This window comes from Anopheles gambiae, chromosome 2 (assembly GCF_943734735.2).
Source record: "Anopheles gambiae chromosome 2, idAnoGambNW_F1_1, whole genome shotgun sequence".
NCBI classification, from domain to species: Eukaryota; Metazoa; Arthropoda; class Insecta; order Diptera; family Culicidae; genus Anopheles; species Anopheles gambiae.
The window spans coordinates 35,632,102-35,659,955 of record NC_064601.1 but is presented as its reverse complement, the minus strand read 5'-3'; the positions used below and the strand labels follow the sequence as shown (position 1 = coordinate 35,659,955).

The window sequence follows — 27,854 nt, the reverse complement described above, 5'->3', positions numbered from 1 at the left end:
ATACTAATTTTGTTCTCCCATTTAATTATGTTCGTTTCTGCAGCATTCGACACTAAAAATGGGACAAGACACGGAAGCAACAACGGCCCCGGCCATCAGCAACAGTATCATCGACGGCAGCAGCACGACCATCAGCAGCAGCAGCAGCATCACCACCACCACGACCAATAGCACCAACAACAGCCCCGCCAGTGCGACACTGTGTGCCGGGAGCAAGCGCAGGTATGAGGAAATCTGCACCAGCCCCGCCCCGACCGACGGTGACATGATCGTCGATGTGGTGGTGCAGCACGAAGCACCGGAAGCAGCGTCCCAAGACGCGCGAGAAGAGCGACAAGAAGCAGAAGAGGAAGAAGCAAACGATGGTATTAAAGCCTGCAAAAGCCCTCGCTACGATGACGAGATGCAGCAGCAGGAGCAGGACGGTTCCGCCCACACGGCGGAACAGTTCTCGAAGGACGACGAAAGCATTAGTACAACAAGCGCGGCCAGTGCGACGGAGCGCAGTAGCATAAGTAGTGTAAGCAGCGGCACCCTCGCGGTCACCAGTCCCTTCATCACCGCCTCGCCCACGATCCTCAGCCCGACGGCGCCGATTCTGCTGCCGGCGGCGGGGCCGGCCGAGCCGGAGGAGAACGCCATCGCCAAGCTGGAAGCGGTCGCCGTGCCGGGCGAGACGGCCTGGAACTGTGAGCCGATCGTGGACAGCATCAGCAAGCTGCAGGCGGTGGCAGTGCCGGGCGAGGCGTGGGGCAGCGCGGCCGACAGTACGCGGTCGACGCTCGCGACCACCCTGCTGGTGGCGGACGATCTCGACGACGACGAGGACGACTTCGAGGACGAGTTCGACGACGACGAAACGATCCTGCCCGGCTACTCGGCGATGCGCTACCCGTGCTCGCCGAACCGGGGCACGACGGTCGCGTCGATGGCGGGCGCCGGGTACGCCAGCCCGGCCTACCCGAAGCCGGGCTACTTCCCCGAGCCGTACCAGAACTGTGCGCGGACGGGGGCCGCCAGCAACAACGGTGCCCAGCAGTACGCGAACCGCGGGTACGGTTGGGCCCAGCACGGCTACTATTCGCCGCCGTACGAGGCGCCCACCGCCCAGCAGACGATCCGGTGTGCGGAGAACGGCAAGAGCTACTTCGAGCTCGGGTCGGCCAACTACAGCAATGCGGCGGCCGGGGCGGGCGGTTCGCCCGGTCCGATGGTGGGCGCCGCTGCCATACCGATGGGCGGTGCTGCCCAGCAGCAGCAGCAGCAGCAACAGCAGCAGCAGCAACAGCAAGGACCATTTGGTGCGCCGGGCGTGATGGCCGGCGGGCGACCGATGCATCTGAAGCGGTGCTGCGACGGGCGCAACATGTCCTGCAGCAACAAGCAGTGCTACAAGGAGCGGCGCCTAAAGATGATGAACCTGTCCATGTTCAAGCTGGCCCGGTTCCGGCAGGCCTCCGACCAGTCGCTCTACCGGTCCGTGCTGATCTGCAACACACTCAAGTCGATCGAGCGCGAAATCGACAACGAGAACAAAGAGTTCAACCAGCACCATCAGCAGCAGCAGCAGCAGCAACACTTCCAGCAGCAGCAACATCATTACCACTTACAGCAGCAACAGCAACAGCAACAACAGCAACAGCAGCAGCAACAGCATGCAGGCATGCATCATCAACATTCACCGCTGCAACCTCCGCCCCCTCCACCACCATCAACGCCAGCGGCCGGTGCGCCTGGGCCGGATTACTTCGGGCCACGTGGCGGTCGGCAAACGGCGGCAAACGGGTACGGTGATCCTTCCACGATCACGATGCAACTGTCGCCGTACGATCAGCAGCAGCAGCAGCAGCAACACTCACAGCAGCATATGCAGCTGCACCCACTGCACCACCATCACCACCTGCAGCACCATCATCACCATCCGCATCCGCAGTCCCAGCAGCATCAACAACAGATGCAGCAGCAGCAGCAACAGCAGCTTCACCAGCAGCATCACCATCTGCAGCTACAACATCAGCTCCATCCTCAGATGTCCCCGCATCTGGGCAACAATGGCCATCCACACCCGCTGAAGGATCCTCAATCGGGACGGGCGACACCGTTCCCGGCGACCAGCGCCAACAGTGCGGTCGCCGTCGAGCTCTCCCCCATCAGTAGCAATAATGGCAGTAGCAGCAGCAGCAATGCAGGCAGCAGTACCAGCAGCAGCACCAGCAGCAGTGATAGTGGCGTTACCTCTTGCACCACAAATAGCGTTAGCGGCAGCAGCAGTAGCAGCAGTAGTAGTGCCAGTAGTAATCTTAGCAGTAGCAACAGCGGTACAAACAGCAGCACTTCCAGCACGTACGAGCAGCTAGTTCATCAGCACCATCAGCACCATCATCAGCAGCAGCAGCAGCAGCAGCAGCAGGAGCAGCAGCAGATGAGCGTCCTGCACCACAGCCATCTGCACCATCATCTCGACACGGATGCGAGCGGGTTTGCGGACGACGATTGTACGCGCCCCATCAACTGGGGCTCGGTGCTGAGTCTGTCCTCCCAGTCGGCGCTCGATCCGCTCAACGGGAGCGATCTGTTCGTAACGTCCCCGACCGGTGCCGTGCCGGTCGTGGTGGACGATGATACGAGCGCCCCGACGCCGAGTGTCGTCGATGAAGCGACGACCGCCGCCAGTGTGATCCACCCACCGCAGGGTACAAGTGCGGCCGACGAAGGTGTGACCGGAGCGGCTGCAGCCAGCGGGACGGACCCGGCCGGGAGTGATGGCACCGTCGGGGGGAGTAATTCTAATGGATCTGGACCGAATGGCGGCTGTGCGAGTGCGGGAAGCGATACGTCCGACGGTGTGTCGGAGCTGGCAGGCGTCGGTGTAGGCGTCGGACCCGACACGACCACCACAAACGGTACCAGCAGCAGCACCACCAGCACGCCCAGTGGCAGCAGTACAAATGGACCGGCGCCCGGCAGCACCTCGCCGGGACCGTGTGACGTTGATGCGGACGTCGACATGGAGAGCGGCGCGTCCGGACCCGGTGCCGACGGTGTGGAAGACCCCTCCGTACCGGCCGCACCCTCGGCAACGGTCGCCGACGCTAGCCACGAGCGGTCCATCTCGCCCAGCTCGACCACAACGCTCACCTCGCTGACGACGCTTACCAGCAGCAATAGTAGTGCGCGCGGGGACGCCAGCCACCTGACCACACTGAGCAGTGCGGCCTCCACCTCGCCGCTCCTCTCGTCCTGTGCCTCCGCCCTGCAACACTACAGCAGCTTGCAGCATCATCAGCAGCACCATCAGCAGCACCAGCAGCACCACCACTTTCACCACCAGCACGGCGGCGTACCGGCCAGCACGCTCGGTGGCTCGAGCTGCTGGGAGTTCGCGTACCTGGACATGGATCTCGGCACCACGCACGAGCTGTACGACATGTTCCCGAGCTGCTACAAGATCGCGTCGTTCAACACGGGCGACCACGTGGACGTGCTCGGGCTGAAGGGCCCGATGCTCGAGGGCCCGAGCAAGGTCGTGTGCGGCGACAACGAGATGGACTCGTTCACGACGCACATCATGGTCGGCAGTTAGTATTGAACGGGGGCAGCGGTGCAGCGGCGGGCCGCCGGATCCCGCTGACTGTCGGGGTGGGTGGGTGTCTGTAATTCCGTGACTGATGGCTGTGCAAATGACGGGCGGAGACGGCATTTTCGGGGCGTAATGGTTCCTTATAAGAGTTAGTGGAGTTAGGGTAGACATAAGGAGGGGAGGGGAGGGGGAAAAAGGATGGCCTCGCCATAACAGGGACGCCACGGAGCAGCTAGGGAAGGGTTAAAAGAAACCGTTTCTGCTATTACTGGTATTATACTACTTAACTACTAGCTACTAATTCACTACCACCGCGCAAACAGCCACGACTATCCCGTGCTTTGTTTCACCTTTCGGCTCCACCAATCACAGGTCGGTTTAAAAAAAAACCAAGAACCAACAAAAAAACAGTATTTCCTCGGTGTTGAATGATGATTGTGCCATAATAGCCAGTCAGCGAGTAGTAGTCGAGAGCGCACGCGAACACGACGCGCGCTCCAATCCCTAATCAATTCACTGGTTCCTCTACACTTTTTTGTTTGTGCTGTGTCGTTGTGAATCAATCCTGTCTCCATTGCCAGACAGCCTCGCTAGGATCACTCTCTTACACACTCACACTCAGCCCGGTAAGGTTTTGTATTTCTAGTCCACAGTGAAATGAATCGTTTACACTGCTTTGTTTTAACTCGTTGGCTGGAATTGGCGCTTGGATCAGTGCTCTGGTGTTGTGGCCAAGACAAAACAACAAAACGCTTATCAGTGAATGTGTGTGTGTGTGTAGCAATTCGCGATGGCTGGATGATGGCTTTGATGGATGGAGAAGCAGAAGAAGCGTGTTAGACAATTCCCATCCCCGGTTGGATGTTGTAGCTGTTGGCTTATTTGTTTTTGTTTTATTTAAAGTTTTACCGCAATACTACTACTACTACTACTACTACTACTACCCTTACAACTACTACGGAAAGCAATTTGGGTTTTATTAAGTCAGAACTGAAGATGGAACGATCGAAAAGCATTAACAAAAACGTGTTCGTCGTGCCGGCAGCGGCAGCAGCTAGCGTCGTTTGCAAGTACTAATTCAAATCGAAAACAATCGGAGTAGGTGATGTATTATAAGAGCAGACGATTCAGTGGCGGGGAAAGTGAAGGCAGGCGACAAAGAGCGAGATTATATGTATTTGGTGTGGTAAGGTGGTTTAGCGCATACCGCCACCCGGCATTATACCCGGCAAGCAACAATTACTAGAGTGAAACAAGAGAACAGCGCCGTCGTGGGGCGGGCCGAGAACGATTTGATGTAAACGATTTGATGTTGGTAGAGTGAAAGTTTAAACAAAAAAAACATGTAACAAACCCCGTAGGGAAAGCTATATGTGTGTACGTATGTGTGTGTGTGTCTGAGTGTGCGTTTTTAGGCGTTCCACGTGTTGAGGTCGCACTGGACACGGGTCGCGGGAATGGCATTTTAATGCAGCAGCTCTTAGTGTGTACAGTCTTGAGATATAGTTGATAGCGTTCAAGATCGAGTAAGAGGCGACAGAACAAAAAAGAGTAATTTATTGATCTATAATTATACCTATATATATATACAAAATCACACACATACACAGACCGGTATATATATACAAAATCTTAAACAGTTAAGCTGTAAATATAAGAAGAGGGATAGTGCGCAGATAGTGTAGAAGTGTAGCGAAAATGGCTAGCAAACATTACTAGCAGCGCAACAAACAATTGCGAAAGAGAGCCCCACTGCTTCAAGCGTGTGCCGAATGGCGGCAGTCTTTCGTTTCACGGTTCCCACGATGCGTGTTCGGGGCGTGATCTAAACAACAAACGCCGCAAACTCTTTAGCAAAAAAGAAAGAACAAAACATACAAAAAGAAAATTAAAAAAAATACGAAGAGAGAGAGAGAGTAAGTTGGCGAAAGTAATAAATGAAGAAAAAATACTGCAAATATTTAATTCACCTTGTGTTTTGTTTATTTATTTTTAATGATTATAGTACGATAAGAGATCCGAAAACTGTAGAAACAAATGGTATGCTTTGGTGCTTACCGTGCCATCGCCATCGTCAGGACACTCACAGTCCAATGGTAACGTGTTTGGTGCTATAGAAATGATCTGAAGCTCAGATTTTGGTTCAAAAAGTATAGCCAATGATTGATAAATTAATTTAGCAGTAATTTTATTCATATTTGAATATTTTTTAATTCCAATTTCAAACATTAGAAAACTTGAACGCCAACAGAATAAGTTTGATTTTTGAATGGATGGTTTTAGTTACAATTCCGACCACTAGGGAACGCTGGCATATATTGAACGCCATCTGGCGGAGTTTTAAAGAGCTTTCCCTAGTCGCAAAAATGAAGATTTCGGACGTCGTGTGGACTAGAGTTGGGCAAAACGCACAAAAAAGCGGAACTGGGTCCGGACGATTCCAACAAATTTCGGACCCAGTTCCGAAGGGTAGGTTCAATCCGACAAGCCGGAACCGCCCGGAATCGTCCGGAATCGTCTGGAATCGTCTAAATCGCGCGGAATCGCCCGGAATCGTCCGGAATCGCCCGAAATCGTCCGGAATCGCCCGGAATCGCCCGGAATCGTCTGGAATCGTCGGAATTCCATTTCATTTCATGTCATTTATTCAGTGCATAACCTAATACCAATAGATACAAACAGTAACACAAGATGCTAGCGTCCATATCGAACGATATTGAGGAACTCAGTGCGCGACATTCCTGGCTTAAATGTACGACAGACAGCATGTGAACTTGAATCGTGAACTTGAATCGTCTGGAATCGTCGGAACAGTCGGAATCGACCGGAACCGGCTCTACTATTCACTACTATCGATTGACTACGATTCCACACGATTTCGGACGATTCCGGGCGATTCCAGCCAATTCCGGTCAATTCCGACTGTTCCGACGATTCCGGACGATTACGACGATTCCGCACGATTCCAGACGATTTCAGACGATTCCGGACGATTCCGACGATTCCGACTATTCCAGACGATTCCGACGATTCCGGACAATTCCGGACGATTCCGGTGGAACTAGCGATTCTTCTCTCTGGAATCGGAATCAGTATCATGCTTGCCGGAACCGGAGCGGAACCGTGGGTGCGATCCGCAGAACCCATCTCTAGTATGGACGTCCACCCGACGTCCGGTTTAGTGGCCGTTTAGTGGATTTGTGGCACTTGGGATGAAGATAGAAAATCTAGTGAAAGCCTCTAAGAATTCCCGCAATTGGTGCCAGATTAATTATGAAGTTCATACTCGCACAACACCTAGCTGAAGTTCCCTAGCTGCTTGAAATGTATCATTTGAGCCAATAATAACATATTTCGAACGTAATTTTAAAGCCTATTTTTTACGAGTCTTCAAGTCTGGCTGTATCTTCTTCTTCTTCTTCTTCTTTGGCTCAACAACCGTTGTCGGTCAAGGCCTGCCTTTACCTCTCGTGGGTTTGGCTTTCAGTGACTAATTCATTTCCCTCCATAGCAGGATAGTCTGTCCTACGTATGGCGGCACGGTCTATTTGGGGCTTGAACCCATGACGGGCATGTTGTTAAGTCGTACGAGTTGACGACTGTACTACGAGACTGGCTGTATCTATGATGGCTAAAATACAGGACGCTGTTGACAATTTCCACTTTGTAGGCGATTTTTATAGAGCCTAATACTATTGCATTTTTGCAAAGAAGATTGTAAAAATTTATTATAACATGCAATGAACCAATGACTGCAACTGTTTCACCCTTTCGTTAAATCAAACCTTGTAATATTTCTCATACCCCACGCGAATGCTTTGCATCAAGGAACAACGAGTAGAAAACGTTTGTTTAATTATGCATTGTCCACCTAAGCAAGAGCGTCACAACAATTGCACTACGACGAGGAGGGTGTCGAGAAAAGGGGGTGTTCGTTTTCCTTTTGTCCTTTATTTACACCCAGTTCAGTACCGTACGGCTGCGCTTCCTACACTATATTCCACAAATGGGTCAGGCCTGGAGGACTGGTTCAGTTCTGGCCGGACAAGAATTTCGACAGGAAGTCCGTTGGTTTCGGTTCCTGGGTCTCCTTCCAGTAGCGCATGATGTGTGCCTTCTGCTTCCAGATCTCGACCGATTCCTTCAGCTCCATCTGGCCCTTGATGACGAGCATATCGATCACGCGAATGTCGGTGACGTTCTTGTGCTTCAGGAACTCTTCGCGCAGCTTCTCCCGGCACTGCTCCACCGACTTCGGGATGTCATAGTCCATCACTGAAACGAACGCAGCAATCGCAGATGGATTAGTGGATTCGGTGCCACCAAAAACCAAACCAAAACAAACGCCCTGCCGACGGGACGGGATCGATACGGCTGCGGCCGCCGCATCAGGGCATCGCTATGACATAACACGCAACGCCACGGTGCTGCTCTTACCGATGTACGGAATCTGGCGATACCAAGCCTTGTAGAGGTTGAGGACGCGCTTGCGGGCCTCCTCACGGTCGACGGACAGGATCGGCCGCACGGACTGTACCGTCCGGCGTACGGCTTCGCGGCTAGCCATGCTCGGGTGGTCGGCAGAAATCCGGAGGACGAATGGAAAATTTGGAATTCAACAAGATCCGCAGCAGTCGAATGTTGTGACAGTTGTGTTGTTTTTTTCGTTTTCGTTTTCCTCCCATCGCAGGTCAGCTCAGAGTGACCAGAAATACCGATTTATCTGTATTCCTACCGATTTTTCATATGCCTACCGATTCACAGATAAGCCTCCTAAAACTACCGATTTTCCATTTATCCTACCGAAAATCACAGATATTTGATTTTTCAGTCGTTTGAGCTTAATCTGTGACGCTTGGGATGCTGTTTCAAGGATTGCTAACCTCATTTGTTACTTATCGCGCTGATGCACGTTTGTTTGCCTGGCACTTTTTTTTATTTTTTCCGTTAAAATGTAATGTTCATAATAAGTAGAAAATTTCAGTTGCATGGATTCCGAGAATTGCTCGTCAAAGGAAATCATTTAAATTTGAATTTGAATCTCGCTGTCGACGGTTTAAGCTCAAAGACAGACAAAGAGAATGAAATTTTCAGGCGAGGGGAAGGTAGAAACACACGGTGGGGGTCCGGCCTAAGATCGGATCCGAAGTCCGTTGTTTTGGGCTGATAATTAAAAATGGCAGATGGAGCGCTACCACAGAGAGAATGCGCTCTCTCTTCTTCTTCTTCTTCTTTTTGGCACAACAGCCGCTGCCGGTCAAGGCCTGCCTGTACTCATTAGTGAAGTCGGCTTGGCTTTCAGTGACTTATTGGTACCATAGCAGGATAGTCAGTTCTACCTATGGGGGGTCGGTCTATTCGGGGCTTGAATCCATGATGGGCATGTTATAGAGTCGTTCGAGTTGACGACTGTACCACCAGACCGGCGCTCTCTTGCATGACTTTTAAAATACTCGAGGCACTCTCACTGAAAAGAACGCTTGCTCGCGCTGTTTCATTGTATTTTCCTCATACCCCTTCCTTCCCGTTTCTCCCCGAATACGCTGCACTAGTGCGAGCGGGACACCGATACCAGCATGCCGCTGCGAGAAAACCAAACAGAGCGCGCAGGCTGAAAGTAAACGCACACATCCACACATGTGTAATTGTGTGAGTGCAAAAACTGTGTAGAAACCAAAACACCAAACGCTCGCGTATTTCCAACCGTCTCCCCCTGCTTCTACATGCCCCTCGCTTGAAAGTCGCACATTTTTTCATTCTCTTTGCTAGCAGGGTCATCATTAAAATAATTGATTAAATTTAAATGGTTGCGTTCTCAACAGTGCTCCTGCCGAAATCTGCCAATATAATCTGGCCACACTGGTCCGCAGGTCAGGCGAGCTTTTTGGCGGCCACCGTCGCAAAACCGTCGCAAAACGTCAAAACCGGCGTCGCATGTACTGCAAACCGACGTCGCCAGCGAGCGAAACTCGCAACGATTTCGAGGCGCTGGCGACGGTCGTTTTTGACGTTTTGCGACGGTTATTGACCTTTCGAGCGAGCTTTTGCACTGCGGGCCAGTGTGGCCAGATTATATTGGCAAGTTTCGGTAGGAGCACTGTTAAGAACGCAACCATTTAACCTTCGTTTCTATGACCAAAAATACACCCTCATTTTTATGCCCACCTACCCGGGTAGGTCATACATTTTGTATGGGAGTTCGCATACAAAATTACACATTAGGCCACTCACCAAACACATACAAACACATTAGGCCACTCACCGAAGACAGGCAAGGGTCTTCGTGTGATGTGTGAGTGTAGGAGGTCGGGTCTCTCGGGAGAATGAGAGGGCATCAAGTGGGAACCGAGCGGCGGTCGGGCACTCGGTACGGGCATTCAGAAGGGCAAAGATATTATCAGTGAATACACGGTTTTTACCTACATCGTAAGCTTAAACCCTTCCCGCGTTGTTGGCCGTTGTTAAGTAGCGCAACATATCACAACAAAATTGATCATATCTTCTGTTTTGGTTATTGAAATAACTTGAAATTTTCAGAGAAGCTGCATAAAACTTTGTTCTTTTCAATATAAAAAAATAAGAATTTTCAAAATTATTTTTCATATACAGGCAGTCCCCGAGATACACCTGGCTTCAAGCATCCCTGAAAATTTGAAGTCATGTCAATAACTAAAACAGAAGTTATGCACAATTTACCACGCAAAAGAGCAGTTTCTCATACAAAATTATGACCTACCCGTGTAGGTGGTCATAGAAGTAAGGGGTAAAAAAAGTTAAAATAAAAAAAGTAAATAAAAAATAATTTTGAAAATTCTTATTTTTTTATAGGGGAAGGTAGGTAAAGACGGACACGTTAAGGGAAATGGTAAAAATCTAGGGTTATATAAGTACAACGACCTTGAAAATGTTCATATATTATCTTACACTCATGTTTTATTAGAAAATGTGTTGAAACTTTTAAGTTTCCATCGATTTTTGCTTTTTTTTCATGAAAGAAAAACATGATTTTTTTCGTGCGGTTTTGAAATGTTCGGGTAAGATATGACACCTGATTCGGGTAAGATATGGACACCTGATATGGGAAAGATGGACACCATGAAGGGTAAGATGGACACCTGTAGAAATCGTTGGAAAGTGAAGAGTTTTACAGTATTTTAACAAATTCTATCGCTTTCCACGTCCTGGTACGTTTTTAAACCAATTCTTGGCTTATTTCAACGACGATTCATTCAGCCGTGGTTTTAAGACTTGTAAGCACCGCTTCTAATATATCGTAGAATGCAGCATCTAAATCATTATTGAAATGTCGCGCACTTACAGCTGACGTTGCTCCAGCTTACAGAACAACAGTTGTTGGAATTTGGATAATTATTTTCGAACTTAAATTTGAATTGTACATGAAACAAAGCGTTAGGAAACTAAGATTAGATTATAAACTACTCGACGTTAGAAACTGCTCGATCTGCATGAATTATGAACTGCATGAAATATTATATACAAAAAAAGGACAAACGAATATACAGTTTGCAAACCGACCAGCGATAAAGGTGTACACTTTCCTATTCAAATTTCCTCCAAATATCACAGCCAGCCCCTTTTCGTGAATATATTTCACAACAGTCTAGAACTTCCTTTAAGGAAATTACTACGCGAAAAGACCACGACCCCAGTATTTTTTGAGGAACTTGTTAATAGTTTAATCCATTTCCACCATGTCAAAATTCATGTCAACCATGTCAACATTTGATGTTTGTAATCCCATAGAATTTTTCATCTATTCCTGAACAATATCGTATCAATGGCTCATCTTTTTATTGTTTAAAGTTGTCCAAGTTGTGACAAGATATTGGGTTTTGTGAAGTGCCTCACCAGCGTCGAGCGTGTAATAGCATAACGCATGATAACTATTTTGACCGGTGTTTCATTTCTCGCTTATTTCAATACTCTCTCTAGTTGCTGATTGGTTTATAGCTTCGGAATACACTTATTTAAGATATTTGAAGAAATCTATTCATCACGAATTGATATAAGAAGTAAAATAAATCAATAAATTTGGTGTCCATCCCCAAGTGCCACAAATCCACTAAACGACCGCTAAACGGCTTCTAAACGACTCAAGTTCTCTACCTAAACGGAATATAGAAAGACTACGTTTAGCAGACGGCAAACGACTCGTGCATTCTAAAAATAGCAAAAAAGCTGGTGGCGCTCTTTGTTGGTGGGATACCCCAACCAGTTGAGCTTCATCGCTTGGAGGAGAGCTTTCTCATTTTCTCTGTACTGTTGTACGGTTTCGCATTGAAGTTATGCATCGCTAGAACTAGAACGGCGATACGATTGTTTAAATACTAAACTCCAATGGAAACCACCAGCACTGAAGCGAGTGAGATTTGAGTAATGGTCGTTGGTGTTGATACCCACGTATCTGACCACACGACCATTCATATAGATTTTTGTTCAGAAAGTTAGAAGGCTATATAGGTCATGATAAGAGGAAACTTGTCGAAACACATTGCAAGAAAAGGATAGCAATATAATGATGAGTTGTAATACGCCATTTATTGATCAAACCAATGAAGCTGTGGAGCTTTCATTTTTTTCTATGGATATTCAATTTTCTAGTCGTTTAAGCTTCATCTGTGGCGCTTGGGACCCTAGAATAGTTTCGAACCGAAACGGATTCCCGGTGTCACCAGGTCCATCAAAGGAAATATATTTGTTTATTGTGTGTCTCCTCTCCACTGGATTGTTCTGTCAAACCGTATTTGTCCACTGCTGCGGTAATTACATAATACACACTTCGTTGTTCGTTGTTCACTCGGTTCACGTTTACTAATACGTTGTCCTGCACATCGAAAGCATAAGAGTGCTCCAGGGAAAATATTTCGGCAGCGGAAATGACACATTGTAGCAGGTTTGGCTGTATCTGTACAAAGTCGCCTGAATGCGGCATACTCGGAAACATCGTCAGCGCCATCCGCGGCGTCTTTCGCACAGGTACTGATTAATGAGTCGTAGCGCTTTGAGGTTCTCGACAGCTCGCAGTAGCCAATTCTGTTCGGAGTTTTCGACGGTGTTCTGATCCTGAATTTGTGTATTTGCGGCCTTACATAACTTTATACACGTATGGACGATATTTGAATGATTGTTTACGGTTTGTCGTTTTTCGTCCAACGCCTACATCGATGAATCGGTATGTCGGAGGAAAGTGTGCGGAAAAATCAACACGGTACAAAAATCATTCAAGCTATCTGCCTCTAACATCAACTCACTAACCAACATCGTCTCACTATGGAGTGAAAAAGTAACGCTCTATAGTTAGAGATTGAAAATGAGAACCTTTTTGTAAAATTTGTTATAGGATATGCCAAAAATGTTCTCAAATGTGTTGTTTAACTTTAAGTTAGGATGCTGCATTGTTGATTTTTTCGCAAATTTGATGCATTTAAAAAACATTTTGATGCATTTATGAGAAGTGTCCATCTTACCCGCAGTGTCCGTCTTTACCTACCTTCCCCTACTGGAAAGAACAAAGTCGCCAATCGCAGAAGTTTTTGCGACAATTCCAGAATTTTTAGTGAAAATCGCATTGGTTTTTTGCGAAAATCGCATAAGTGTTTGCGACAATCGCAGACTTCTAACTATTTGTTTGTTCGGAAAGTTGCCAGAGAGCTACAGTAGAACGTCGATTATCCGGGCAGTTCACTTTGAATAAATCGATTATTCGTTAGTAGAATATTATTTTATTCAATAACTATAGGTTTGGCAACTTTTCATGGACAAACATGAATTTCGAAATGTTGTATTGGTTAGAACTTATTCTCTTTATTTTAAACGCCACACATGAAATTCACTTTTTAACAATTAAATAAGCGTAGCACGGACGTCTGACCCTTATCGCGGTCCGTAGGAGAGAGCGCCCGTTCGTGTATCGATCTCTTGCATCATGCAGAAGACTGATCACCGATTATCTCTCCCGATCGGCACTCATCCTGTCGGCTTCCAGGGGTAGGCAACCTCTTTTGTCGCACACAACGCGAAAATACCACTAAACACTACAGAGCTGCACAAAAAACTGGTTGCCCACTTGACTATCGCTGCAAATGTTCGCCGTACGTTTGAACAGCTGTCACATTTATGCGCACGGTTAAGCCGCCCGCCGGTAAATCCGCCCCCGAATAATCGACGTTCTACTGTATTTTGAGGACAAGTTTTCACCCGTTCTGTCAAAAAGTGACGCAAAAATTTTGTCATGAAAAACAGTCTTTGAGACCACCTGGTCTTCATACACTTTGGACATAACTAAACTCTTTAAATGAAAAGTCGATAAATGTCGGGTGGGCATAGTCCTATCCTGACAGTCCGAACGAATCTGACTTGCCATGGTCGGAGTTGGATATTTATTTATATTCAAAATATGTTATGGATTTCGTACATTAGGTTTTAAAATGTGTTTTTATCCCAATTAAAGGTTATTGATTTGAGGTGTCTATGCTGTCAGTATGTGCCAATGCTGCGCTTTTAGTATTTTTACACAAGTTCTGGAAAGTCTCTTGAAGAATTGCTTGTGTTGCGTGTTTCGGTTGTTTTCAATAAGTGTGTCACAATACAGTAGAGCGTCGATTATCCGGGCAACTCGGGACCGGACGGTTGCCGGTTAATCAATTTGCACGGATAATGGTCCAAGAAATGTCAAACGCATATAAAACATATGAAATTCACTAGTTTTATTAATAATTCACCTAGAATCAATCGATTAATCGTTAGTAGAATATTATTTTAATCAATAACTGTAGGTTTAACAACTGTTCATCAACAAAAATTAATTTCGAAAATACCACTAGACACTACAGAGCTGTACAAGAAACTGGTTCCCCAATTGACTATCGCTGCAAACTTTCGCCGTACGTATGAACAGCTGTCAGATTTATGCGCACGGTTAAGCCGCCCGCCGGTTAATCCGTCCCCGGATAATCGACGTTCTACTGTAGTTTTTTTTCTATGAACGGTATGGTCTGGGTATGTTGCTATGGTGTGGAATGATTTACTGAGAGTGTTTTAACGAATGTGTTGCAATGGTGTGATTTGGCTTTCCGAAGTGTGTTACAATGTGCCTATAGCTGATAGTGTGTATTATAATAAGTTCTGTATTGTAGATATGCTACAATATGAGCAATTTAATGAATTTCATGAACTATTTATTGGAGGCTACGAAACAAAATGTAGATAACATTCTTGGTCCAAGAATAAGTCCTTAATGATTTTTGCCGATTGAAAGCATTCCCACCCCACCGCCGCCCAACTGCGGCCCGCGAGAATCTTTTGAGCCGTAGCCCGCGACCCAAATCGTGTTTGACACCACTGAATTAAGGAATGAGGAAGTCAATCACACAGGATTTTTGAAAGGATTGGAAATATTTCAGAGGAAGATTTTCTTCTTCCCTTTCTTATTGGAGTACAAATAACCATGTCTTAAAAAAGGTTCCCATAGTCCGATTCCCCTAATAAAGTTCACTTCGTATAAGAAAGAATCAAGAAAGTGTCTTCCAACGTTATGAGAAAATTTGAAAAACCCTGTATGGGTGCCAAGGGAGATCGATAGTGGAGAACTTTTGCACAAGAATAGAAAATGTATATTGAAAATATGATTATTACGTAAGTTGTGTCCTGAGCCTATCTCTAAAAACATTATGTGATATGTTAAAATCAAATAAATCATAGTTATTGATGAGAGTGCGACACATAGCTGACATAGGATCAGACTGGCCAAAAAGAGTTCTATTACGAGGGACGGATATGAATTGACGTGTACGTAGATTCCTAGATGGCGCGTTAAATTCTATCGTAGCTAATAGAGTAGGAGCATCAATGTGGTGGTTGAGTAGTCCTGATATAAAAAGCCATTTAGCTATCTCATGGCGCTTTTTCAACGGCTGAATCCCTAAAAGCAGACACTGACTGGGAATGGTATCACGGAAACACATCGCCCTGTCGCCATGGTAAGAATCTTACAGCATATCTAGTCGCTTTTCTTTGGATGGCCTCGATTCGATTACTCCATTGTTCGGTGCAGGGGTCGCTAACCATACTGCGATATTCTAACACTGATCGGATGTAGGCACAGTCGATGCTTTGATCTAATTTGCAGGTGATGCATTCTGCTGTATAACCATGGCATTCGGTAAATATGTGACGGACGGTAATGTCGACGCCACAGAAACTGCACAGTGGTGGGTTGGATTTTTACAATAAAAAGGTGTGGGTGATATCGTGTGTATTCAATCCGAAGTCGTGATAGAATTCTCTGGTCTTTGTGTGATGGATGGATGGAAAAAAGCGGCCGCTACAAACCCAATAACCATTCCAAACATTCCATTGGCGATGATGGTTTGGCTAAGGCGAATGAAGTCACGACGTAGAAGAGTGTTATGGCAGCATTCCGGGTTACTACGTCCTGCGTTGGCCAGTCGGTCTGCTATTTCGTTTCCCTGGATACCTGAGTGACCAGGAATCCAGCAGAATGTTACTTGGGGTGAATTTGATATACTGCAGAGTTGCTGGATGTTCGGGTCGCGGGTGGTTCTAGATTCAAGTGCTTGAAGAACACTTGCACTATCGCGTAAAGATCACGTTGGGTTTATCTCTGCGTAGGCTTTCGTCACACAAGTGATGTTGGTCGTTGATCATTCAAACTAGCTAGCTAATCATGGCTTGGAGTTCCGTGAGCTGTATTGTTAGACTTAAAAACCCAACAAAAATTTGAATGTGTTGACAGTTTTGCTCGGTCATCGTATTGATCCAAGTGATGTAAATTCGTCTAGTGCTAGTTTTTTCGTGGAGAAATACGTAATCAGCCGATCGTTGAGAATAGGAAAACGGAGTTGATGCAGCTTAAGTAACCAATATTTTTGGATACATTTCACGCTCTCAAAGCCCCATCGATTCTTTACCCCATTGTGGAGTTTGTCAATTACGGACGCCTTGTTGCACTTCTGCTCCCAACGGGTTCGCTTTTCGGGTTTGTTTAAACTCAACGCAAAAAAGTCATACACCAACTACATTTTCCTCAATAGTTGTATTACTGGTTTAGTTTTGGATTGTTGTTTTTCACTTTCCCCAACAACAACAAAACATGAATTCTTCAAAAAATGGGGAAAGCTTTTCAGATTTCAGACCTTTGGGTATTGTTCCAGCGCACGTGCTTTTCGCTTTATTTGTTTGTTTGCTTTTTTGTTGTTGTTGTATACGGAACGATTACCAATATAGTGTTTTATTTCTATTTTGTGTAATAATGATCGGATAACATTATACGGCCACCAGTGCCGCTGTGTTAGATACAGCTGTGCCTGGTGACCGGGCTTATTTATTTGATATTTTGTAAGGGTTTGAATATCTCATCTTCGTGGCACTCCTGTTCGAACGAGAGAATGCTAACACCTAGCAGCAAACGCTCTCCTTGCTTATCGTTCTATTTGTCAGGGTTTTTTTTTCAAACTAGAATGGGGTTTCTGTATTCTGTAAGGTGTAGTTGAAAAAAACGCGCACTTACACCCATTCACACGTACGAGTGAAAATGATAGGAATATAATAAAAAAAGAGTTAAAAAATAAGAGTCCAAAGTTAAAATTTTGCCAGGGTTTTTTTTGAGAAATGTTTCAGCTTACACAGAACCATAAGCACCTTGCCCGTTCTCTCTATTCCATTCCATTCTAAACCATCATTCGTTGAACATAAAAATAACATGCAATAAAGTGAAGGCTAAAGTGAAAAGGCTTTTTAAAATAATTGAAACTAATTCAACCGTACGCCTGTGACTAGTGAAGTTGATTATTTGTGCTACACAAATCGCTTTTAGCAATAGTTTGCCTGCGAAACGAATTCCATTGTACAGCATCATAGTTAAGAGTCCTTCAAACCAACATAAAATCAGATCGGGTCTTGGGTTATTCTAAAGATTATACGCCGGATCCACACCATCCAGAAGGCGTTAGGGGAGAGGAAACTACAGTAAAGAACTTTATCCTTCGCTAGAGGAAAGGGCGTTCATCTAAGGAGGATGAGGGTTCTCTCTATTCAGCGTGTTTGGTGAACTTCAATCTTCAATCGACTACAATGTTTCTTTCTATAACATTTCCTTTTCTCTCTCTCGCTCTCTCTCTCTCTGTTTCTGTCTCTCGGTCCTGTCTTGTGTCGTTAACATTTGCTAACTTTAAGATTGTTTTCCTACATTTTCGATATTCACTCTTTATGTTTTTTTGTTTGTTTTGTACAATTTACCTTAGCTACATTTGCTGCAGAACGTCCTTAGTCTTTAGCTGTTAATAAGGGGGAAAGGGGGGAACCTAATTTCGTTATCGTTAAAAGCCAAACATGGGTTTGTTAATAAAATAGTTCTAAATGCGAGTAATGAAGCGGTAAAGTGATGAAACTAATATTAAATAGCATTTGCACTAAATAGCGTACCCATTCGTTACGGTCGTGGTGTGTATCTACATAAAGCTTAGCACTAAAACGTGACTCCTCAGAAGCGCACTGGTGCACGTGGTTACTTGCGTCGTCGTAGTGCGTGGAAAGTAGTAAAGAGATTAGAAAAGAGCGTGCATTTCAAACATGTGTCGTGTGTCGTAAAGAGACACACACACACACAAACGAGCGCATGAAATACGAACGCACATATCTGTAAATAATGGCCTGAGTCCCACAGTTTTCTTTTGAGGGTATGTTGTTTCGTCATTAAAACGCACACAAACACACACACACATGCATACAATCATTCACCATACGCACTTGCCGGTATTTAAAAAAAAAATCCCCGGCAAGGATTGGGAGCTTTGGGGATGAAGAAGATACCCATCCAAAATGATCATGATGGTGTAGAAAAAGTTACATAGATATATAATACAATATAGCCTAAATCACAACGTAATACATACTCTATTCGCAAAGAAGTTAATACAAAAGGGGAGGAAAAAAACTATTCCCGGGGTCTTCTCTGTATCGTGACAAAAGGGCAGTGAAAGAAGAAATCGTTGCACGCACGATGCACTTACGGCATTACGGTGCAGTTTGGGTTTTTTGGTACTGTTACTGTGGTTTCCTTCAATAGTTAGACACGTTGTGTGCTGTAAGCGAAACCTCACTAACACGCACAAACACTCACACAAACACACACACATACCCTTTTGAATCAATCTTATGATATTGTTCTTGAGTTGCAAACAAAACAACGCGCATTTAGCAATAAATTCCCTAACATCTCATCTCGTGACCAGTAGGAGTGGTTAATCAGATCTCCTATTGGCTAGGTTTTAACAATAAGCAACGATTGTGGGTTTGTATATGGTTTGCATTTTTGTTTGGTTTTTGGTTTATCGTTATCATGCTATATGCTCCTGCCCGACCTGCTCCACCTCCCCCTAACTCGCCCGATTCTGCCCAGCAAGTGTGAAGCGCTGTCGAAATAATAACTGCTTGGACTAGCTTAGCGGACGATACCACTGGGTACAAGGGGAGCCTGTACCAGTTCAAACCGTCCTTTGTATTGGTTTTTGATTACGTTTTCGTTTGATTTCCTGTTCGACTCTGTCTGCATGGAAGTGCTACAGATATTTGCTGTCAGTGCCTTTAGTGCCTGCGGAGGAGTAGTTCCTGGGGTTTGGCGGGTTTCGATGCCATCTAGCTAGGTTGCGGTGCGACCAGCGCCGCACTGGACTGACGCAGCAGCATTGAGGGTGGCCTTTGGCCGCCCTTTCGTAGATCAGTGCCCGGTGCTGCAGCTGGGCCACCCTGGCCGGATGGTGGCTGCACTGGAAGATGCTGATGGGGCGGTGGCAGCGGTTGGTTGTGCGGTGGAACTTGGGGCACGGGCGGTTGATTAGCGCCGGCCGATTGGTTTTCCTTCTGCGTATCGTCCACGTGCGTTTGCTGGCGCTGCAGCACTTCCATGTACTCGCGGATAAGGTTAGCAATTTGGAAGGCCTAAACGGGCGGGGGTTTGGGAGAAAATACAGTTAGGGTACGAAAAGGGCACTCCAGCGAACGACATCAACGTACCTGCGCCGTGGTCAGAATCACCTTCGACTGTTTCTTATCCGAGCCGGTGATGATCATCAGACAGTTCATGTTGGGCGAGAACGACAGTATCGACTGGTAGTCGTACGTGCAGAGCGTGTTGCGCGAACGGTGCTCGAGCAGATGCAAACCCTTCTGGTCGACCGCTAGCCACAGCATCCGGGGCCAGTTGGAGGTGAACGACTGCATCACGTCGAAGATGGTGGCCTTGTGCAGCGGCCAGCTCTGGATGAGATTCAGGAAGGATTTCTTCGCCTCGGCCGGCGTCGTCCCGCGCAGACTCTGATGGTGCATGGCCACGCTGTCGCGCGGTATGTTCGGCACAAAGCGCGGCGGCAAACAGTGCGCCGCTATGGGCCGATAGTCCTGCACGATGTCGGAACTGTCACCGAGCTCAAGTTGTCCTTGTAGAGCAGTTAACATAATCTGTGGAAGGGCAAAGAGAACCGTTTAACATCAGAGACATGGAACAAAACACACACATGGCGGCTTCTTCGCTACTTACAGCCTCCATTTCGGTGATTGGAAAACGTTCGGTACGCAAACCGTGTAGCACCTGGTGATAGAGCAATTCCTTTTCGACGGGATCGTCCAGGTTCATGTACTGGTCGCAGAACAGATGCTTCTTGAACAGAAACAGATGGTGCTGCCGGCGGCAGGCGGGCGGTAAGTTGGAGCTCTGATTTTGCTGCACCGCCTGGGCGGCCGCCGTGCGGTACTTTTCCCACTTGGACATCACGTCAGCAACCTTCTCGTCCGGCAGCAAGCTGCGTTCCGATGCGCCCAGCACTTCGTAGATAGCGTAACCTGCAGCCCACCGAAGCGAATTAGTTGCACAAGCGACAAACGAGTCAAAACGGGGTTTAGAAAATGGGTGTTAGTATCGGCGTATTTGATGCTTTTCATGTATGGATCTAACGGAATTTACAGATTGAAACTGGTCCAATGTATTATATTGGGTTTGGACATGTACTGCTTTGCCGTGAAGTGATTTTAGCGCTTGTCCAGTAAGAACTTACTTTGTCTTAAGTCAAGACAATAAAACACTCCCATTTAAGGTGTTGTGACTTAGTTGGACATACATGTAAGTGACTTAGTTGTCAATCAGATGCCCCCCAATAGAATTGTACAATGAGCACGTGCACCAAATGGAGAATAGTCCCGATCGTACATAAGAGGCTTCTTCTTTTTTCGCAATTGAAAACCCTGATAGGAGACGAACTAACTCTGCCTTTAAAAACGCCATTGCGTTCATGCATAGAATTCTGGAAAGTTCAACTGATAGAATAAAGATTACCATCAAATATCCCAATACAGTCAGAATTCAATAGTTAAACGCTCGACAGTTGGCTGAAGATTGAAAAAGTAACAAGAATTAATGGCTTGTTGATGATGATGATGATGATCGTATTTACTATCACCATAACTAAGTAGTAAAATCCTGCATGATTGAACTTCTCCTCTATACGATCAGAATTGAACATTCTGTTTTATCGGTAAGCCAATAAGTTCAGACTTCTTTAGCTGATCAGAGCACGGTCCCTCGGTACAGTCGTCATCTCGCACAACAATATGGAGTCGAATAGTATAGATTTGAATTTAATGTTCTGGCCAACTCAATTGCTCTTCAAATAGCGGCAAGCAACAAAATTGGCAAATTCTTTGGAGGGAGGTTTAAACATATTTTTGTTAAATGTACAACCTGATATGTATCCCTGTATCTGTTAGTATATTTGAGCTTGAAGATTATATTGTAAAACCACACAAAGTGCATCACTGCATCAAAACTGGCAAGCAATTACCCATACGTTGCGCGCCCTGATACGAAAGCCACACCCAACACGGCAAACAACTTACCGAGTGCATTTTCCTGCAGTCCGATCTTCTTCTTCACGATTTCCATCACCTCTCGAGAGGTCGAGCTTGGGTGGAACTCGACCGAATGGTACTGCCCGTCCATGAAGTGGAAACGCGCGTAGATCGGCCGCCGGTTGATCGTGCAGATGATTTCCTCGCGCGACGGTGGCCACTGCCGACGCCGGGTGCCCTGCGTTTTGAAGAAACATTTCTCGGCAAAGCGTGCATACTTGCCCTCCTCGGTGATGAAATCGCTAGCGCAACGTTTCAGATGGCCTAGCAGATACTTGCGCACCACCTTCTGCGGTGGCAGTATGACGCTACAGGCAAGGGAGAGCAGCGCCCAGTGGCGCAGGTTGACGCGCGAGTTGGGATCGGGATGGTCGGTCGTTTGCTTGATCAGCTGCAGATACAGTTCGTTCAGCAGTGACTCCTTGCGCATGCAGCGATCCATGATCGACTGTATGAGCGTAATGTGTTCGTCCTCTGCGCGCTGAACTGTTTCGCCTGCGATCCAGCATGATATGATGGTTGGAGGTGAAAAGGACGATGATAGGCAGAAAGAGCAAAAGATGAGTAATGGAAGATTTACATTAGCGTACGTGTATGATGGCGCATGGGACGCATTTGTTTTTTTGGGGTTCGTCATTCTCTCCCCACTTACCATTCTGTCCGAGGCCGGCGTATGTGAGAATCGAGTTGAACACCTGCAGCATTGCCTGCTCCTCCTGGTCGGGCAGCTTGCTGAGGCTCTGGGGCAGTGCCTGGCGGCTGAACGCCCAGTACGCGTGCGGGAAGCCCTTGTACGTTTCGCCGTGGTCGTGAACCGGGCTGCCGTGCTCGGCCCGCAGCTTCTCAAGCCGATGCTTCGACAGCCGGCGGAGCGTGTTGCGCAGGAAGCCACCGCTCGGGTCCTGCGGTTTGCGCAGCAGCTCCGTATCGACCAGGTGGCGCCGGCAGACGACCAGGTTGTGGTGCAGCCGGACCCGGTCCTCGTTCGTGATGCCCTTGCTCTTCTTCGGCGGCACCTCGTTCTCGGTGATCCAGTTCGAAAGGGCGGGATAGTAGGACACGATCAGCGAGCCGATCTCGTTCTTCTGCGCCGTCTCGAACACGAAGCACCGCTGCTGATCGGCGCTGCCGGTGCTGGTGTGCCGGTTCAGGCTGATCGTGATGAAGCTGTCGCTCGGATCGAGCATGATCGACTCCACCTCGGCGTACCGGAACTCGTACAGCACGAACTTGTCGTCCGGCTTGATCAGGATGATACCCTCGCAGTTCACGCCGAGTATGAGACTGTTGCCATAGCTCCAATAGCCACGGTAGGACACGGCGAACATCGTCGTGCCGTACAGTGGGTACTGCATGACACACGACAGGTACAGCACCTTTGCCGTTAGCTCCGTGCGCCCTGAACCGTACTGTCGATGAGCTTGGGCCAGTATCGGCACCCAGAACTGTTCTTCGCGGGTTTTCGAGATGCGCTCCGGCAGATAGCTCGGCACGTCCGAGTAGTACTCCGGCTTCGGCTGGTTCGATGGGTCGCCGAGCGCAACCTGCGCTTGCAGGCCCGCCAGCTGAAGTGCAACCTTCTCCGAGACAGGGAAATCGTCGCACTAGAATGGAACAGAGGACGGGGTTCTGTTAGAGCTTTGTGGAAAGAATGTGACTTGCTTGCGAGATCCTTTTACCTTCACGACACTGTAAACGGCTTGCGCGTACAGCATGTTCACCTCGACCGGATCCTGCGAGAGCTCCCGGGTGCTCTTGAACAGCCGCTTCTTAAACACGAACCGGTTCTCGCCCGAACCGAGCGTCGTTGCGTTCTTGCGCAACGTCGAGCTGGATGCGTGAATCTTCGTCTGCTTGCTGTAAAAAGGATACCATCCGTAAAAGAAGCAACCAAAAAAGCATACACGCGCAGCGGTGTAACGCTATAGCCCGCGGGAGGATGAGTGAGACCCGTTCGAGGCATGCGAGGCATCGTCCACTGTGTCGTCGAACTGTCGTACGACCGAATTGGGTTTCGTCATGTTTTCCCATCGTCACGTGGTGGTTTGCGTGTCAGGTGGTGTAGTACTTGGGCAGTTTTGTGCTCATCAGTTCCTCGGGCAGTTTCAGATACAGTACGATCCGGTACGCCCGCCGGTTGACTTTTTTCACTATGTTCGTCAGACGACAGTCCCGGTCACGTCCACTGGAGTTGTTTGTTCGGGGGTGGTTTTTGGTTTGTTTTTTTTGTTTTTTTTTTGTTTGGTTCATGTGATGGGCAACGTGTTTGTGCGCGAGCGTATTGCGTATTTGTGGACACAGTTTGCGAAGGGTGCGTTTGGCCGCAACAGTATTTTGCCGGAGAAAGAGTGAGAAAGAGAAGCAGTCCGTGGTACATTATTTGAACTTGCAGGTGGAGGAAATATGGGTGAACTTTTTAGCTATGTACACAACTTGTTTCCATTCACTTTTTACCCAGTCAAATGTTGTGAAAAAAAACCGCACGGCACACCATCACTCACAGCGTGGGGGGATGAGTTTGGGTTGAGTTGGGATGATGAATGAATGATTCCGTCAATGATCCTGCTAAGATGGCCACTCTACTAAGGGCAGGTATTTACACCACACGAAGCTTAGATTGGGAAATGATGTTAATAAAATTCATATTGATCAAATATTTTACAATATCATGATTGTTCAAGCCAATCATGGATTCCTATGGAGATTTGCTAAACTGCAGAAGTTTAAGGTTTTTACTTGAAATGACTTTTTGTCATTTTCGAATTGGTGAGATATTTTAATCGAAGTAATTCCTTCGTGTGAGTGAATTAATATCTTTTATCACAAAAAAACTAACACCTGGGAATCAAACAGGGAGTTTGAAGAATCTTTGTACAAGTCTTGGTTATATCAAATGTCGTATACTGTTGGTTTAAAATGTTAGTATGATAATCACGCCTTTAAAATATTTCACAAAGTCTTCAATCTGAATCTTGAGATTCTTTATGCTTCTAAACGAATCTTGAATGAATCATGAATCTTTAAATATATTGTGAATCAGTTCGTCAAACTGAATTTTAAGATTAATTATTCCGGGAAGAGTAATGAATCTTAAAAGAATCATGAATCTTTAAAATTTTGCAAATAATATTATGTGTTCGGTTCGTCAACTCCTTTTAATGATTCATTTGATTGTAAAGACTCAGAATCATGAATCTGACTCAGAATTTCCCAACACTACCACTTATACCAAAGATGCGTATGATCGCCTTGTTAGTTTCGTCAGAAAGGTCATCGTCCACGTTTTCCGTCAGTCTTTTACAAAAAGGGAAAGGGAGTCTTGTTAGAGAGGTTTACGTTAGAATCCGTTACAATCGTCTGAAACAGTTCGCTAATCAGTCTTCACACGCCACAATGCCAATCCCGGAGACCCCAACGGTCTCGCACACACCCAAATCGCAAACGCAACAAAGCCAGCAAACGAAACGAATGGAAGAATGGGCAAGAAAAATACGTACGCTTCCCAGGCCGCGATAATGTCGTACAGATAGTCGTGCGATTTGACGTGCTCTTCGCCGTCCGGGCGGGACTGATAGATGGCCCAGCCTTCGATGTTGCCCAGGCCGAGCTTTTCCGCCAGTTTGGCGACCGCGTCGCTCGCCGTATCGGTCGGGTGCACATCGATCGCTTTGGTGCGCCCGTCCAGGAAGAAGAATCGACACACGATCGTACCGAGCCGTCGCATAGCCTGCGGGGCGAAAAGGGGAATAGCGTTAAGAGTTAACAAACGTCATCGCTTCATCTGGGTCGCGTCACCCCAAAGCGCAATTGCTCCACAACTTACGGCCACTTCCACACTCGACGGGGGATACTGGCGGCACCGGACCTTGGTGTTTTTGCAGTTGTCCAGACACCACTGGACGTACTGGCGCAGCTTGCCCTCGAGCGATTCGAGGTTCTTCTTCAGGAAGCTCACAAAGTACCGGAACAGCAGCTTGCTCGGCTGGAAGGCGACGATCGTCAGGCAGAGCAGCAGCCAGACACGGTCGGTCCAGTCGACGCTCGGGTTGTTGGTGGCCTGCCGCATGCACTGCACGAAGATCTCGTCCCGCAGCTCCTCCCGCTCGATGCCCTGCCCGATGATGAACTGGATGACCTGCAGCTCCCGCTCGCTGTTCAGCTCGCCGCGGATGTACTTGCACAGGTCGCGGAAGATGTTGCACGCAATCGTCACGTTCTCCGGATCGTACATGTGGATGTGGGAGGACGGGATGGTCGTCCCGCGGTAGTACGTGATCATCTCGTACTTCGGCACCATGTCGACCGATTTGCGGCCCTTGCGCGTGAGCGTCGCCATGATCGTGCCCTCCGGCGACCGTTCGTGCGTGTTGTAGTAGCTTTCAGCAAACTCCAGTATGTCGTAGTAGACGTCGTCCCGCAGCAGCTCCTTCTCCCGCTCGGTAATGTCCAGCTGCTGCATCTCCTGCAGCTTCTTCTCCACGCGGTACTTGCGGCGCTGCTCGCGCTCCGCGAACGGATGGCCCCCGCCGGTCGAGGAGGCACGCGAGCTTGGCCGGCTGTGCTTGGGCGACGAGGGGCTCATTGGCCCATTGGTGCCGGTGCGCTGTATCGGGCTAGCGGAGCGTATGACGGCCGGGCTCTTGGGGCGCAGCTTGTGGCCCGTTCCGTTCTCGAGATGCACGTACGCGTGGCTGGGTGCGGCGTGTGCGTGGGGCGGCGGCTGCGGCGGTGCTTCGCTGTGGGCCGCATGCGCCGCTGCCGGCTGCGCTACCGGACCAGCGTGATGCGGTGGAGCGGGCGCCACGTGTGCTGCATGTGGCGGCGGTACCGGTTGCTGATGGGCGTGTACCGGTGGAGGCGGCGGTGGCATGGCCGCTGCCAGCTGCTGCGACTGGTGCTGCGGTATTGGTGGAACCTTTTCGTGCCCGTCCAGCGGCGGCGGTGGAAGCTCCTTCAGATGAATGACGGCCTCGTAGATCGGTTCCTCGTGGCGACGGATGTGGTGCAGCGTGGCCGGATGGTGCGACTGTGCGACCGGCAGCGTGTGGTTGTTGTTTTCGATCGGTGGCGGCGGTGGCGGCATCGTCGGCTCGGGAAGTGATGGGATGCTGAAAGGGTAGAAGAAAAAGGCGTTAAACATTCTGGCATTCGCTTCCTGCACAACCTCGACCAATTCGCTTACCCGCCCAGCGGCTTCGGAGTGGTTGGCTTGTTGTTGTTAATGCTGTTATTGTTGTTGTTGTTGCTGCTAATCGCATTGTTGGCACCGGTACCATTTGCCAGCGGGCCCGCCGCACTCTTCACCGTCGCGACGTTATTGTTCCGCTCGCTGGTCAATCCCTCGATCTCCTGCTGGATCACCGACTCCAGCTCGACGTCGAGGTCCTCCACCAGGTTGTCCATCTTCTCGCCGATCTCGTCAATGATGGCGTTCGAGTTCGCGTTCGGCTGCACCTCGCTGAGGAAGGCAAACAGATTGTCCAGATCAACCGAGTCGTTGCTCTGCAGGCTGGCCGAACCGGCCCCCCGTGCGCCACCGGCTGGCGGCGGCCCAGCGCCCTTGCCATCGCCCCCAGCGGCGGCACCGTTCTGTGCGGCCTGCGCGGCCAGCAGGCGGCTGTTATTGTTTGCGGCATGCTGTTGCTGTGAGTGCAGTTTCGAGTTTATCTGCTCGGCCATTTGCGACAGAGCGAGTATCTCTTCTTTGGCAACCCTGCAGGGAAAGAGTGAGTGTTGGTGTGAAGAAAGCATTAGTTTCGCGCGTAGGCAAGGTTAGACCGGTGGTGCTCGAGAGACAGCTATTCTTTTTTTGTTATTAACGGGACAATAATTAGCAGCACTACAAACTAGCAACTAAACGGTGCAATCGACAGTTTCCTAGTGGCATTTTAGGGGAGGGCGCTAGCCAAGCAATTAGCGGGACGGCGGACACACAGCGGCAGACGGAAGCAGTGGCAAACGACGCAAGTACAACGGACAGACTACAGACAGACAACTACACGTTTAGGGCCGCGGACGGCCCCACTCACCCGATTCCGTGCCCATCTCCGGTACTACACATTAGCATGCTTATACAATGTACGAAAATCAAAACAAGGATTCAGGGTTGGTCGGTTTGTTTGAGCTCGTTTGTCGAATTGTGGCAGGTTAGTTTGGGGTGAGATGTAAATGGCAAGCAAAACAGGTACGCAGAGGGGATAAGGGGTGGAGGTATGTAACCTAACCCATGACAGCGGTAGTGACAATCGAGAGGGAAATTAAAAGTATCACCAGGGTAAGGTTTGCAAAGCTGGAAATGGTTGCAGTCATTGCGTTAAGTTGGGAAGGTTGGTAG

General features: G+C 48.1%; 3 protein-coding genes across 9 annotated transcripts in view; 1 reads left to right on the top strand and 2 right to left on the bottom strand.

The window, feature by feature from the left end:
• The window catches only part of LOC4577128 (uncharacterized), a 66,734-nt gene extending 61,189 nt beyond the window's left edge, over positions 1 to 5,545 (top strand). For all 4 annotated transcript variants that reach the window (XM_061649124.1, XM_061649125.1, XM_001230989.4 and 1 more), the window contains one exon: positions 44 to 5,545. In XM_061649124.1, the coding sequence (XP_061505108.1) occupies positions 59 to 3,583 (3,525 nt within the window). In that variant the 5' untranslated portion in view covers positions 44 to 58 and the 3' untranslated portion in view covers positions 3,584 to 5,545. The remainder of the gene's footprint in view (positions 1 to 43) is intronic.
• A 1,867-nt stretch (positions 5,546 to 7,412) lies between these two features.
• LOC1275005 (NADH dehydrogenase [ubiquinone] 1 alpha subcomplex subunit 6) lies at positions 7,413 to 8,259 on the bottom strand. Its single transcript, XM_314225.6, has 2 exons — positions 8,018 to 8,259; positions 7,413 to 7,855 (listed from the first exon to the last, which is right to left on the bottom strand). Exons 1-2 carry the CDS (start codon positions 8,145 to 8,147, stop codon positions 7,611 to 7,613), a joined length of 375 nt encoding a protein of 124 aa, XP_314225.6. The 5' UTR covers positions 8,148 to 8,259; the 3' UTR covers positions 7,413 to 7,610.
• An 8,377-nt stretch (positions 8,260 to 16,636) lies between these two features.
• The window catches only part of LOC1279741 (myosin-I heavy chain), a 40,009-nt gene continuing 28,791 nt past the window's right edge, over positions 16,637 to 27,854 (bottom strand). For 3 of the 4 annotated variants that reach the window (XM_061648195.1, XM_061648196.1, XM_061648198.1), the window contains exons 7-15: positions 26,703 to 27,233; positions 25,344 to 26,628; positions 25,018 to 25,247; positions 23,200 to 23,377; positions 22,173 to 23,124; positions 21,509 to 22,015; positions 20,157 to 20,458; positions 19,634 to 20,077; positions 16,637 to 19,558 (exon numbers count right to left, since the gene is read on the bottom strand). In XM_061648195.1, the coding sequence (XP_061504179.1) occupies positions 19,256 to 19,558; positions 19,634 to 20,077; positions 20,157 to 20,458; positions 21,509 to 22,015; positions 22,173 to 23,124; positions 23,200 to 23,377; positions 25,018 to 25,247; positions 25,344 to 26,628; positions 26,703 to 27,233 (4,732 nt within the window). In that variant the 3' untranslated portion in view covers positions 16,637 to 19,255. The remainder of the gene's footprint in view (positions 19,559 to 19,633; positions 20,078 to 20,156; positions 20,459 to 21,508; positions 22,016 to 22,172; positions 23,125 to 23,199; positions 23,378 to 25,017; positions 25,248 to 25,343; positions 26,629 to 26,702; positions 27,234 to 27,854) is intronic. The other variant, XM_061648199.1, reaches the window with a different exon arrangement.